The 15111-nt window shown below is 45.8% G+C and overlaps 2 protein-coding genes across 3 annotated transcripts; one reads left to right on the forward strand and one right to left on the reverse strand.

Moving 5' to 3' along the window:
- The first annotated feature begins 700 nt into the window (after nucleotides 1–700).
- tardbpa (TAR DNA binding protein a) lies at nucleotides 701–5965 on the forward strand. Of its 2 annotated transcripts, XR_014638271.1 has the most exons (7): nucleotides 705–1465; nucleotides 1610–1773; nucleotides 1871–2011; nucleotides 2127–2297; nucleotides 2478–2562; nucleotides 3440–3589; nucleotides 4438–5965. XR_014638271.1 is itself a non-coding variant. In XM_084479673.1 (5 exons), exons 1-5 carry the CDS (start codon nucleotides 1225–1227, stop codon nucleotides 2946–2948), a joined length of 1188 nt encoding a protein of 395 aa, XP_084335799.1. In that variant the 5' UTR covers nucleotides 701–1224; the 3' UTR covers nucleotides 2949–4431. The 2 variants fall into 2 exon arrangements, 1 of the variants encoding a protein (XP_084335799.1); XM_084479673.1 differs by lacking the exon at nucleotides 4438–5965 and having other exon boundaries at nucleotides 701–1465; nucleotides 2478–4431.
- Nucleotides 5966–6246: 281 nt separating this feature from the next.
- Nucleotides 6247–13382, reverse strand: pgd (phosphogluconate dehydrogenase). Its single transcript, XM_084480026.1, has 13 exons — nucleotides 13299–13382; nucleotides 12784–12859; nucleotides 12375–12554; nucleotides 11973–12038; nucleotides 11414–11532; nucleotides 11147–11216; nucleotides 10912–11046; nucleotides 10610–10799; nucleotides 9138–9268; nucleotides 8653–8786; nucleotides 7913–8012; nucleotides 7388–7510; nucleotides 6247–6796 (listed from the first exon to the last, which is right to left on the reverse strand). The coding sequence occupies exons 1-13, from the start codon at nucleotides 13304–13306 to the stop codon at nucleotides 6677–6679; spliced, it is 1452 nt and encodes a 483-aa protein (XP_084336152.1). The 5' UTR covers nucleotides 13307–13382; the 3' UTR covers nucleotides 6247–6676.
- Between the last annotated feature and the right edge of the window lie 1729 nt (nucleotides 13383–15111).

Raw genomic sequence — 15111 nt, forward strand, 5'->3', positions numbered from 1 at the left:
TGCATGGTCAATGCCATTATATATATATATATATATATATATATATATATATATATATATATATATATATATATATCCTATTTATTTATATTTAGGTTTTGTTTATTGTTTTTGTATTGCTTTTTATTTTAATAATTGTATTTATATATATTAGCTGTTAACTGAAAACTAAATGATTAATGACGATGAATTGCATATTCCAGTCAAAATGCATGTCATGCGTAGCGTATTTCTTATCATCAAAGAACGAGACAAGCGCCTGATTCCACGGTTATCTTCTATAGTACGACTATCCAACAATGCACAATGATGGCAACCCATAATTTATTGGGAACTACAAATAAAATTTACCATGTTGGTTATGTTAAAACCCTTTTTCCCTTACCCCTTTTTCTCATGAAATATTTAATATCTCATCCATTTGTCTTCTATTTATCAATGCGCAGTTACGCTTTGGAACATTTTCCAAACGGGTATTGTGTTCTTCTAATGATACTCAGTCAAAGAAATATAACAATCCGATTTAATCCATAATTATATAGAATTGTTTTAAAATAAATATTAGAACCAAGTATAGACCGTTACAATTGATTTTGGTTGTAGTTAACGAGTGAAGTCTTTGTTTTGTATTCTTGGAAACCCCTACAAATGGGACCGCCCGACTCGATGATGTCACCCAGACGAAGCAGCCATTTTGTTAGCTGTTCGGAAGCTAAACAGATTAGCTGGGACGTGACACACGAAGCGTTGCCGCTGATTCTCATTTTTAAGTCACGCAACGCGGGCATTCGTCGACCGCTCTCTCTGCATTCGACGTACGACACTACACCCCGTCACTGCCGGTTCGAGTGAGCGACCCTGCGCGTTTTGAGAAAACGTATACCGCGATAACCGGGTAACCCATTCATTTCTCCCGTCCGATAGCCTAGCCTAGCCTAGCTTAGCCTAGCTTAGCAGCCGCTCATAAAGAAGACCTCCGCTTCATGGCCGCTGGCGATCCAGTTCTTCTAAGCGGTGAGCATTAAAATAACCACCTCACAGTCGTTCCGCGGAGGCTTCCCCCCCCCACCTCACTCGTCCGTTCTGTACAACTCGCTTAGCATTTCGTTTCGGTTGCGTTGAGACCCCGCGGTTCGTCCAGCCTCCAGTAAGCCTCGTGGATCACCCAGCGGCCGGCCGACGTCTCATTCTCAGTTCGACCGCTGAGAGAACCCGAGCGGAAACATGTCCGAGTTGTACATCCGCGTGGCGGAGGACGAGAGCGAGGAGCCCATGGAGATCCCGTCGGAGGACGACGGCACCGTGCTGTTGTCCACCGTGGCGGCCCAGTTCCCCGGGGCCTGCGGCCTGCGCTACCGGAACCCCGAGTCGCAGTGCATGCGGGGGGTCCGCCTGGTGGAGGGGGTCCTGCACGCCCCGGAGAGCGACTGGGGCAACCTGGTCTACGTGGTCAACTACCCCAAAGGTAGGCCCGCGACATTACGATTATTTTAGCTCGTATGAGTGTAGTACCACTGCACTCGGCTCTCACCGGGGCAGTGTGGGGTGGTGTGGAACTGCGTGCAGGTCAATGGTGTTCTCTGACGATGCTCCTGTTTTCATTCTTTAGACAACAAAAGGAAGATGGAAGAGATGGATGCCGCCTCCGCCGTTAAGATCAAGAGGGGCTCCCAGAAGACGTCGGACCTCATTGTGCTGGGGCTGCCGTGGAAGACGTCAGAGCAGGACCTGAAGGACTACTTCGCCACCTTCGGGGAGGTCATCATGGTGCAGGTAATGTGGCGTTGGTAACCGTCTCCACTCCGCTGTCCGCGGCTCAGAGGCTGCCGGGGGATTGGGGACTGAACCCTTCTCCCTCTCCTGTTTTCAGGTCAAGAGGGACGCCAAGACCGGCAACTCTAAAGGCTTTGGGTTCGTCCGGTTCACAGAGTACGAGACTCAGACCAAAGTGGTTTCTCAGAGACACATGATCGACGGGAGATGGTGTGACTGCAAACTCCCCAACTCTAAGGTAAAACTCTTAAACCTGGGCTAACTCTTAACCCGGAGAACCGCCGAATGACGGTTGTGAACTGCTGAATGGCGGCTGTTAAATGACTGACCTTTTGTCCACTGCTTCTTCCCAGGCCGGTCCTGACGAGCCCATGCGGAGCCGTAAGATCTTTGTGGGTCGCTGCACAGAAGACATGACCACTGACGAGCTCAGGCAGTTCTTCATGCAGTACGGCGAGGTCACCGACGTCTTCATCCCCAAACCCTTCAGAGCCTTCTCCTTTGTCACCTTTGCCGACGACCAGGTATGGGGGAGGGGCCTCTTGTGGCACTTTCCACAAGCCTGCATTTGGTTAAGGGTGATTACCGTGTGTGTCTGTGTCTGTGTGTGTGTGTCTGTGTGTGTGTGTGTGTGTGTGTCTGTATGTGTGCGTGTGTGGTCTGATCACTGCTCTTTGTCGTCGTCCTGTCGTCCTTGTCCCCAGGTGGCCCAGGCCCTGTGCGGAGAGGACCTGATCATCAAGGGTGTCAGTGTGCACATCTCCAACGCCGAGCCTAAACACAATAATAGTAGGCAAATGATGGAGCGAGGGCGGTTTGGGGCTGGTGGGTTTGGCCAGGGATACGGCGCTGGTCGAGGTGGGATGGGGGGCAATAGCAGCGGGGTAAACTTCGGCGCCATGGGGCTTAACCCGGCCATGGTGGCGGCCGCACAGGCGGCGCTGCAGAGCAGCTGGGGGATGATGGGCATGCTGGCTAACCAGCAGGGTCAGACAACGGCGGCGGGCACGGCCACGACGGCCCGAGACCCCACCTATAGCTCCACCAGTACTAGCTACAGCAGCCCCACCTCAGCCAGCCTGGGCTGGGCTGCAGGCACTAACTCCGCCTCCAGCAGCGGCTTCAGCTCTGGCTTTGGCACCATGGAGTCAAAGTCTTCTAGTTGGGGAATGTAGGCTGTCTTTGTTTGTGAGTTAGGCTAATCTGGTAAGTATGCATATGGTGGCAGGAAAAAAAAAGCTAGTCATCTTATATCCCCTGCTATTTAAAAAAAAAAAAAGAAAAAAAAGATATATATTGCCTTTTCATTTTCTTGAACGAAACACATTTATACTCCAGTGATAATTCTTGTAGCCAGTTGTTGAATGGTTGACGTGTTTAGTTGGTGAGTGGAGACTGCTACACTACCTTTTTTTGTTTTTCAGAGTTTTCTTTTAAGATGTGACTGTGCATGCAAGGTATATATTTATATATAAATATATATACTATACAAGGTATATATTTCTGAAACATGCACGAGTATTATGAGAGCCCCATCCCCCTCTTATCCACGTTCGAATGGCTATATGGGCTAGGTTTGCGTTTGTTAATCTGTGTGCGGTTGACTGTATATCTCCACTTTGTTTGATGTGATTGGACGCCCCCTTGATGACCGTCTCTTCTACAGCCGTGCAGCAACTCTTTTCCAATTTCCCGGGAGGAAGCGCCTCATGGGCGGCCATGTTTGACCGGTCTCAGTATCAGTTCCCCTCCTCCCATGTGTAAATGCTTTGCCATCAAAGAACACAGCTTCACTCTGCATATACTGTGTTAGACGGTGGGTGTTTCGTCTTTTTTTCCTCCTCTCCCCTTCATTTTTAAATTGGATAGATGCATAGAAAAAGTGAAATTCTTGTGGCATTGGTGTTTTATTTATTTTTTTGGAGATCGATGAGTATGGTATTGATGGTGGACGGTGTGAGAGACTTGAGCGTGAACGAACGGGAGGGCAAAGCAAGTGAACGCAAGAAAGTGTGAAGCGGGACTGACTGTGCGGTGTCTAAACGATCCGGCGGCCGCGGGGTGGAAGGAACCTGTGGCTTAGTGCGAGTGTGAGCGGGAAGGGCGGTACGAGTGTGTTCCTAATGACATCACAAGGACTTCCATTACTCCGGCGCTCCTTACGGCCTCTCTCTCTCTCTCCCTCTCTCTCCTACTTAATCTCTATCGGCCTTTAAAAAAAAATAAGCGAAATGTTAAATGCTTAGAGTACGTGTATCCTTGTAGCTTTTTGTTTTGTTTCCTTGCTGTTTGACGTGGATGCCGTGTATGGTGTGTGCTTAATTTCTCTCCCTTGTTACCACCCTTTTGTGTGAACATGTTGCTGTTGAAGTTTGTGTGTGGGCAGAGAACCGTTGTTGGTGGTGGGTGGGCGGGGGGGACTTGAACGAGTGTTGTGTTTGCCGTGTGTGTGCGCGCGCAGTGTGTTGTGGTGTTTGACAAGTCCCCATCTGAAAGATTGTGTTTTTGAAGTGGCGCTGAATGCATTTTCTATGTTTTGTGAATCAAAGGGAAGTCTCCAATAAAAAAAAACAAATAATTTGACTAGGTATATTGTCCTCTTGATAGTGTTTTTGATTATTCTAACATTAATTGAACTGCAAACACTTTAATTCGCATGTATAGGGACCTTGGAAACAGCCGGCCCAGGGTTATCGTCTGAATCCAGATTGGGAAGCAATTTTGGAAAGCTGAAGACTGGAGTGTGGTGCATTAATGGGTGGGCCAGCACAAGCAACAATGGAAATGCTGCAAGAATGCCTTAAACCTGAAAAGGGGACCCCTTCACCTCAATATCAAGAACCCATGGACCCCCACCCCCCCCCCCCCCCCCACCCTTTCCACCAATTGAAAACGGCTCAAATTAATTACGGACCATTAATTGGCATGATGAATTCATTTGTACATCTAGATGAACGGCCCCATTGACTAGGACCAAAGCTGCATCAACAGTTGTAGATGCCCACTATTTGGCATTGTCCATGCTTATGTCTGCTGTCCCAACTGTTTCTAGATGGCTCCCTGCGTTGACCCGAATTCAGACTACTTGTCTGTTAATGCTGTGTCCTATACCGGCTACTAACTTTAATCTGATTAAGTTAAAACATTTTTTTTTGATACCAGTTCTTTCCATGTGGTTCAAATGTACAATTTCAATCGGGCAGTAAGCGATCTCTTGTTTCATGTTTGTTTTTTTTACTTGATTGTATAGCGGTTGTTAATGTACACCGGGCAGTTTGGCAGGGACTCTGAAAACTATTGATTGAACATGCCAGCAGGAATTCTTTGTGTGTATTGAGTTTTCATTTTTTTTAGTCCTACAGAGTGTAAAATAAAAGTTTCCAATTTTTAACCTGTGGTTTTCTCAATGTAGATTACCGTGTAGAGTGATAGCGGTGTGGGCGAGAAGCATTGTAGGCCTATGTACTCCATAGGTCTTTGGATTACAGTTTGGGTTGTAGTTCTCCTACATTGCCGTGAGGTGGTGCTATAATACACCTTGAGCTGGAGCGCTTGAAAACATGTATATTTGTAGCGCTTGTCACATTCCACAAGCCCACATTGGAGCAAGTCAAGCATGGCTAGGCGTACTACAGTCATACTGGGTTTAGCATCGGGTTGTAATGGTTTCAGTTGGCTTTTTTATTTTAAGGAACAAATGTAAAACTTTACTTTTATCAGGTGGGCTACTTTACTGAATGGCCTTGCCTTCATCTGAGGAAATATGCTATAAATATTCATATTTTCTTTAGAGTAGTAAAACTATGGTTTAAGTGAAAGCATGTATTCCTGCTGGTTGTCAAGTTGATTTTGGTGTTTCATCACTAGGATTATGGAGTTGTTGCCAATATCTATTCAAGTTTATAATTTGGGAACTAAAAGAAACCATTTAAATGTGACCTCTGTAGGCTACAATGAAGGGAAGATAAAATGTATTGAATAAGACTTTTTTTTTTTTTCGTCCGGATTTGGTCCACTGAAGTAGGCTATAAAGCATATGAAGCATGAATATAAGACCTATAGCAATGCTTTGCTTTCATAAAATTATTTTTAAATGCTCCCGTTTCCTAATTAAACGACCAATAGTCAATATATGCTCAAATGAGTTTATAAAAACGGTACAGAGCCATCTAGTGGACAATTGTAACTTGATGTAACGCTAAATGCCTTCACCTGGGTGCCTTTGATTATATCCTGCCTGCGTTTTAATTTGTATAGTAATCGCTGAGATTAAATGTACGACATAGTTAAACCATCTGTGTTTGGTATTAACCAATCGGTCTCTAGTATTAACCAAACAGGGTATTTTTATATATTGTCTCGTAAGTTTACACGAGCCACACTGTATTTAGCCCTTGAGCTATAACTAGAGGTAAAACCCCTCTTCCATAATCCTGTTTACAGCACTTGCCAAGACAGATAGGACCATACAAGCTTATTACAAAGGGATTTATTTCTTTATTTAGCCTGAAACAGTTCACTCCAATGGTTCACCTTAATCCAGTGTTAACATGGTAAACCCCAGGGGTCCTACATGATTGGTGAACACCCGGACGGTAACCAGCTAGTCTTCGTTTAGCAAGGGGGTTGGGGGTTGGGGGGGGGGTAAACACATTGCTGGGGCCACAAACCGCACACTCCCTCAGCTCAAGCTTATGATTTCAGAAAAAACACACATATGACTAGGGATTGCACTTTGGTCATAAATAAAACCGCAACAATATTTGAGAAAACCTTCCTGGAATCAGTTTGATTACGGCGGTGTGGTCCAGTAGCGGCCCGGTTTGGTTCGAGAGCCGGAATAAAATATGTCAACATTGAATGCTGCTGCTCTGTATCCCTGTTGTGCGCTTAGTCGTTGCTTTTAGGCGTTGTAGGAGGAGGAGGAGACGTTCCCGCCGGTGCCCGTCCAGTTAGTGTGGATGTGCTGCCCGGGTTTGGCCAGCAGCTCGTACGTGTGCGCTCCGAAGTAGTCTCTCTGAGCCTACGGCGCGGGAACACAAGACGGACGGTCACATGGAGGGGAGGGAACAGGGAACCGCTGAGCGACAACATGCTGCAGTGAGGTGAGCGACAGTAAAGTCCACAGCGGTCTGATGTTGTCGTGCTCAAGGTTTTACTAATAAAGGTTGTACTAATAAATAGGTCAGCCAAATTTCGACCACTGAATGCGCAACTGACCAAAGTTTCAGCCAATTGGAGATTGTTGGTTTTGAACCGAAAGTCTGTTTCTTTTTTAATTTATTACGTCAGAGATGCTAGGTTTGAGGCAAGAGATGGTTGTTATGTTTGAGTTAGGGTTTGTGTGCTCAAAGTCAAAGGTCAGGGGTTAGAGGTAAGGGTTAAGGTCTGGCAAACCTTTTTTAAAATCTGCACTGCAAGTCACGTTTTGTTCAGTGCCTCGATTCAAATTCTCCATGGCAACTGGCTACTGCTTCTGCCTAGCCCATTGACTCCACATCCCAGAAGACCCAATCGCTAGCTACTAGGTACGCAATAGCCCTACTACTCTATACACATACACGAGACACCCCAAAGGCTCCACTGAGTGAGTGTGTGTGTGTGTGAGTCCTACCTGGAGGAGGTTGGCAGGCAGCATGGCGTGTCTGTACCCGTCGTAGAAGGACAGGGCGGTGGTGAAGCAGGGCATGGGGATGCCCTGCTGGACCCCAATACTCACTGCCCTCCGCCAGGAAGCCTAGGGGCACCACAGAATGCACAGTTCACATCTCGTGCATGCGCAATCGCAATTTCAAGATAAAAAAACGGCTTGACGTTTGACTTTACAAGTTTGGTTTTCCACCAGACTGATAAAAAAAGAAAAAAAAATAGATCCGATTTTTTAGACAGACATAGCCTGCTCTATGGTCTATACTTTGTTTAAAACATAAAGCAATTTGAAAAAGCATCACTATGTGAATGTGGTCTTCAAAGGTCTTAAACAATATACTTTGTATATATATATATATATATATATATATATACAAAGTGGGACATCAGTGGCGTCACAACAAGCCACAAAACCAAAATAAGGAAATAGAGACACAGTGTGCACACAGCGAGGGTGAAAACTGGTTCTTGCCCAACAGCTTCCTCTAACCTGGCACTCCTGCACGGCGTCGCTGAAGAACTTATCCAGCAGCAGGTTCTGCAGCTCTGCGTCGCGGTCGAAGGCCTCCCCGATCTTACCCAGGAACACACTGATGACACACAGATGAACCAGGGGTTTTTGTGTGGACAACAGTGGCTTAGTGTTCGAAGATTCACTTGAAACTATTCCAAACAGATTAATTTAACATTGTAATAGGGACCGGGCATACTGGTTTCATTTGTTTTTGATGCTCTGTTACCCAGATCATTTCCACATCGCTACCCACATCGACGAGGAAGTATTGGCCGCAATTTTGTAAGCAGGATTGGACACGCATTTCCTTTGTGGCAACTAGACAAGAGAATGCTCTTTTGAACAAGGAAATGCCTAGTCAATAAGCCCCATCTTCTCCATTATCTCCTTTACTTAAAAATGGCTTGTTGGAAATCCACAAAAAGATTATTCCAAACTGATTTGTATAAAATTGTAATAGGGACAAGGCATACTGGAGACGTTTGTTAAACCTGCAATTTCCGAGCATATTTTCCCCATCGCTAGCCAAGCTAGGAAATATCACCCAGGATTTTATAAGCAAAATCTGAACATGCATTTCCTTGGTGGGAACTAAACACGAAAAATACTCTTCTGAACCAGGAAACCGCAACAAGCAGGATCTCCTCCATAACCAGTCCCAGCCAAGCGTGTGTGCGTGTGCGTGTGTGTGTGTGTGGAGCCCAGGCTCCCGGTACCTGCGGATGATGCAGCCACCTCTCCACATGAGAGCGATGGCTCCGTAGTTGAGGGACCAGCCGAACTCCTTGGCCGCCTCCCGGAGGAGCATGAAGCCCTGGGCGTAGGAGATGATCTTTGAGGCGTACAGCGCCTGGAGGAGGAAGTACAACAGAGGACCATCAACACATCAGACACTGCACTGCTACAGTATGAGTTCTGTCAGTTCAAGAGGTGATACGATTTAAAATACTAAATATTCTTCTTAAGGATGAGTCCATTACTACGAAGGGTATTGTGCTTAATTCAACCAAAATTTTAATTTGTATATAATGTTTAAAACTGAAAAACGAAAAGCTAAACAACAAATGTAGATGACCCCTTATTAAACATTTTAATTACTGGTCTTCCAACTTTTCCGGATGTGAACTTGGTGAAGTTTTCTGTCGAGGGTTCAGTGGAGGTTGGGTTCAGTGGAGGTTGGGTTCTCTCAGCGATGTCCTACCTTCCTGATGTCCTCCAGGAAGGAGGCCTTGTCCCCGCTGAACTTGGCCCCCGAGGGCCCGGAGAGGCTGCGGCTGGCCACCACCCTCTCGTCCTTCAGAGAGGACAGGCACCTGGCGAAGACAGCCTCGCCTGGGGGCCAGGAGGAGGAGGAAGAAGAGGGAGGAGGAGGAGTTTGGGGGATAGCATGGGGAAATGGGGTTGGAAGGGAAGATGAGTTTCAGTCAATTCCTCCATTCAATAGCGATTATGCTGATTTCATGGTTATAGAAAACAAAACAAAAACACCAAAGCATTCAACCTCATGAAAATGAGGTACGGCAGATTTTCAGCCGAACACAAATTGAGTGCAAAATGTGATGTTTTGTCCAACCAAGAACTAAACCAATATTAACTCAACTAATTTGGCCAATTCTGTAAACAGGCTCCTGTATTCCACATTAACCAGCAGCCGTCTAGTCATGATGCTACACTAAGAACCAGGCGTTACCATGACACCCCTAGGGCCAGCATGACTCAGCGGAAATTACATATTTAAAGGGACAGGGTTTGCCAGGGGATGAACCTGATAGGAGGTAATCAGGTGGTAAACAAAACAGCCGGTAAGCATGACTTGCCAAACGCTGCCTCCACTACAACAGTTGGCTAAACAGGCGAAGAGGAAGAGAGTTGATTGTTATCATTTGAACTACGGTCCGGTATGTAATCCCTGTTGAATCCACAAATCCACCCCTTTTCACACGCTCCCTTCAGCTGTGCTGCTCCGATCACAATGCAGGCTTTTGTACTGTTGCTCATGGTTACCATCAAAATGGACGCCTGACCCTTTCTAGGTACTGAGGGGCCGAGCTGCGGATCCTCTGGTGCAATCATACATCCGTAACGTCTAAAAACCTATTGAAGAGTTATTTTTTATATTTGTAGTAAAAAGATACAATTTAGACAACCACAGATATGAGGAAGAGACTCATTTTACATAATTCACTTTCTATCAACTTCTGACGTCTTTACACAGTTCGCTTAATATCTGGATGACCTCAGACCTCTAGTAGGTCAACGGCCGTTTATAAACCTGATCTTCCCTAGCGCAGTCACAGCAAAGATCAGAGCTGCAGTCTGTAGCACAAATCCCTGTGACGTCACCTGGCTCACGACAAACAGGCCTCTGGGAAAAGCCCTCCAGCTGACAAGAGGCATGTTCTTCCACTACCACTACCACCACTTCTACTACTACTACTACTACTACTGCTACTACTCACGAACTCAGTGAAAAACGTACGCTAATCCCTAGCCCCGCCACTCTTGACAGTTGTGATGACTACACCACTGGTTGAGTATGTTTGTTCAGGCGGTGACTAAACCATTACAGTGATGATGCAATCTGCCCCGTCATTCTGACAACACCTGCCTGCGGACGGGAAGAGACAATGAGGAAACGGGTTACTTCCTCATGGCGGCGAACGGGAGGCTCACCGATCAGGGTGACGGGCGTGCCGTACTCCAGCGCCGAGATGGCCGTCCACTTGCCCGTGCCCTTCTGCCCGGCACTGTCCCGGATCTGGGGGAGCAGGTGGGCGCCCGCCGAGTCGCGGAACTTGAGGATGTTGGCGGTGATCTCGATGAGGAAGGAGTCCAGCTCGGTCTGGTTCCACTTGTTGAACTCCTAGGAATGTCCCAAGAGAAAAAAAACCATGAGAGGGAGCGGGAATGGGAACAATGTGGTCGGCCCAGTATTTGTTTCAATGGGGGCCGTTGGTGTTTGGTGAGGTGCTGACCGCGGCCATCTCGTCGTGCTCCATGTCCAGGACGTCCTTCATCAGGTGGTATGCCTCGCAGATCAGCTGCATGTCTCCGTACTCGATGCCGTTGTGGACCATCTTCACAAAGTGTCCGGCTCCCTCGTCGCCCACCTGATCGCCACAGCAACACACAGAGGTCCAGTTAATAACAGGGAATACAACCATTTTTATTCCAAATTTTTAGAGGTGGTATTAAATGTAAGCCACTCACCCAATCACAGCATGGCTCCCCTGTGCCCACCTTGGCGGCGATGCTCTGAAAGATTTCTTTGATGTGTGGCCTGGATGATGAGCACAGCGTCACACATCAGCACATCGTACAAGGACCCCTCAAAACAATCCCACCCTCCCCCCCACTATATTAAACACGTCATATAACGGTCACACTTCCCGACCCTTTAAATGCACTAGTGTGTCAGCAGGATGTGTGGCCCCTGTGATGTTCAGCAGGATGTGTGGCCCCTGTGATGGTGCTCACCAGGCCGCCACGTGTCCCCCGGGCATCAGTGAGGGGCCGTAACGGGCCCCTTCCTCTCCTCCGCTGACCCCACTGCCCACAAACAGCAGGTTCTTCTTCGCCAGACTCCTACAGCGACGCTGTGGACAGAGGAGGGGGCCACTGAGTAACACGCGCCTTCACATGCACCACAGCTTATCTCAGTCTGGACTCGTGCTTTACCTTACTCTAACTTTATTTACCCAGGGTGGAATGGAACACTATAGCGAATACCGTTTCATCACCGGTTCCATGCATATTCTTTGCTATATAGTTAGATATTATGATGAAACGGTGATATCTTATCCCTAACAAAAAAAATACAGTTAAAATCTAGAAAAATATTTCTACTTTAAATCTCTCCATCTCGGCCATCAACAAAAATGCATCACATATCTTCACACATATCTTTCACGTCAGACATAACACGCCAGTCAGAACCAAAGAGGTTAGTTAGGTCTATGTATTTATAGCTCAGCTGTAACTATACAGTCTCTCCTGACCAGCAGCGGTGTTGTAATAAGCAGTGATAGGGACCTACTGTTGTGTCTCTGTATTCAGAGTTCCCACCATCGATGATGATGTCCCCGGCCTCCAGAAGAGGAACCTAAACGAGACAAAAAACAATAAACAGACTCCAATGAACCGAAGGAGGAGGACAGAAACAGGTTGGAGAGCGATTTAAATAAGATAAGATGCTCTTTAGTAATCGCAGTCAAAAGTGGTTGCAGAATTACAGGACAGTAATAGCAGAAATCTATTTTGTTGTTTTGTTTTAATCAAACCCCAAAGATCTATTAAAACATCAAAGTGTAATGTATATATAATAATAATGCATACAAAGTCAACCGTCCCTCAGTGTCCCCCACTAGGAGGAGGAGGAGGGACGTTGGTCCATCAGTAGCGTCCAAGCGGCCGACCGTCGGGGGTGGGACCCACTCACCAGCTTGTCGATGAAGTCGTCCACCGCCTGCCCGGCCTTGACCAGCATGACGATCCTCCTGGGCTTCTTCAGCTTGGACACCATGTCCTCCAGGGACTCCGCGCCGATCACCTTCGTCCCCTTCGCCTCGTTGTTTAGGAAGTCGTGCACCTTAGACACCGTTCTGTTGAAGGCGCACACCTGTAGGGGAGAGAGAGAGAGAGAGAGAGAGAGAGAGAGAGAGAGAGAGAGAGAGAGAGAGAGAGAGAGAGAAAGAAATAAAGAAATAAAGAGACAGAGAGAGAGACAGAGAGGGGGGGGGGCATTGATGGTGGAAGATAAATTTAAAAAAGGACCAGACTCTGAACGGAGGAATTTGACCCAAAGCTGGAGGCTGTAGGACCTATAGTCAGTGTACGTTATAACTTACCACGAAGCCATGGTCGTTCATGTTCAGAACGATATTCTGGCCCATGACGGCCAGACCAATCAATGCGATATCTGCTCTGTGAATGGGATAGTCATGTTATTATGGGGTGTCTGGTCTGAGAGTGGTCATCAACATTCATCATCTAATTGACTCGCCAATATCAGGAAAAAGCCCTGAAAGACAACCTTTTTAAATGCTTTAAAATGACTTTGCCCACCACTATCGATGTTTTGGATGAAAGTAGCAGATGAAATATGGCATAAGTATGTAATGTAAGGCCATGACACGTGTGCTATTTTGTAAACCAGACAAGAACATACGGGAACATTTTAAACTATCTAGTTTCATGACAAATGTCCCCAGTATCTTGTCCCAGAAATCCTCAAATATCTCTCAGCATAGTACAACACTGTCCGGATTATAAACAAAAACTAACAGAAACATTCTGCTACTTCATAGACTCGATTGGATGCAATCGGACTTGATTAATGCAGTAAAAGGTGTATATAACTCACTGTGCCATAGTGTCGGACAGGGTTGCTGCTGGACGTCTTCGGATCGATCAGTCGCTCTTCGCTCCTCTGCTCCTGAATGCCTCCCGCTGCTTCCTGGTCCGGGACCTGACAGCACGCGCGGCCGGACCGCCCCCCGTTCAGCGGCCCACCAATGGCGTGGTCCCTAACCGACCTGGAGAAACGCCGTTCCCGGCTTATCATTGGCCCCGAAAACTGAGCTGAGATATCAGCGCTGCTATTGGCTGGACGCAACGACGCGCCCAAGCGGAAGGAGGTCATGGGGTCGGCCGTCGCAGGGTTCCAGTTTCCGGAAGTATTTTATTTATTTAAATGGTTAGTTTTCTTTTTTTAAACGTGTAAAAACCAAAAGCGTATTCACTCACACCATTACGGCGATCACTTTTATGTAAAGTGTATTATGATCCACGCATACTAGTACTGTATGGACAACATATTAGCAATACATTAAAGGATTTGACCGGTTTATTAAAAAAAACTGGTTAATTGTTGACATATCATCCTGTTGTCAAAACAAACACACAGGCCAAAACGATACATTACTCACTGCCAGTAAATAATGAACTTATATCCGAAAGTATACACTTAACTCTTTATCAAATAATATTTTGGTCACTTTTAATTGAAATACAACATAGAGTGTGAGGGGGGTGTTACAAGTGCCTGATTACAGTGCACTTGTAACACTTTGAAATAGAAGTTTCGACATACTTAATGGTATTTTATTTACATGTTTGTCTTTCTCTGCCTTTACATATTTGTAGTTATGTATACATGTTTATCTTCATAAATATTTAAATATAGGCCTTCTTCGTGTTTGAGAGGGCTATAGGACTGCAAACAGTCACATTTGCAGGCAGATTTGGGTTCATAATACGTGTTGTGGAACAATATAGATAGAGAAATGTTAACAGGTTTGGGAACCCCCCCTCTCATTCAGGAGGTACAGTCCTTATCGTGTTGATAATGAAGAGTAATCAACAACTTTCCCCGTTTTAAAGTCAACAAACGAGGACCACACGTTGTGCTAATGCACGGTTTTACTTTATTGTTACCTCATTCACTAAACAGGTCAATGGTGCAACATGACACAGAATCAGGTTATCTGCATGACACATCTATGCTATACAGCGAATGGATTATAATTATTACAAATACAGGAAACATATTTACATTTGAATTCAAGCCCCATACAACACATATATTTACAAAATAAGTATGAAAATGAAATAATCGGACAAAAATATACAGTGTTAATGTCTTGGTTTGTCCACTCTGGGTGGTCTCACCCACAGGGACCTGATCGATGTTGATGTTTATTGTTGAAAAGGGGAGAATGCAAAATATAACGGCTATGTCTTTTTTATTTGAAGGCATCGTGGGAAAATGGCTGAAGTGAGGATGAGGAGGAGGAGGAGGATGTGTAGAATAGCATAATGTCGTTCTGGATGAAGTAGCACCCGCTACCACGTGTTGTACTCCCTGATATTAGAAGATAAATCATAGTAAGTCAAATAGCATTCCATACTGGATTTGTTACGATAAAAGCGACAAGACTAACTGTTTAATGAGTTATTAAGAAAAACAAATCAAATCAAAAATTTTATTCAAACCATTTTCTACTTAAAAAAAAAAAAAAAGGACGCACAAACTGATGTCACCCACATTGATGGATAATTCAGTGCTTTTTCTCTCAGCAATGAAACACACAAACACACACACACACACACACACACACCCAGATAGTACATTCAACTCTCTCACGGTCAGACCAAAGAGGCCACCACCACCGTTT

This window comes from Micromesistius poutassou, assembly GCF_964030765.1.
Source record: "Micromesistius poutassou genome assembly, chromosome: 15".
In the NCBI taxonomy this organism is placed as follows: Eukaryota; Metazoa; Chordata; class Actinopteri; order Gadiformes; family Gadidae; genus Micromesistius; species Micromesistius poutassou.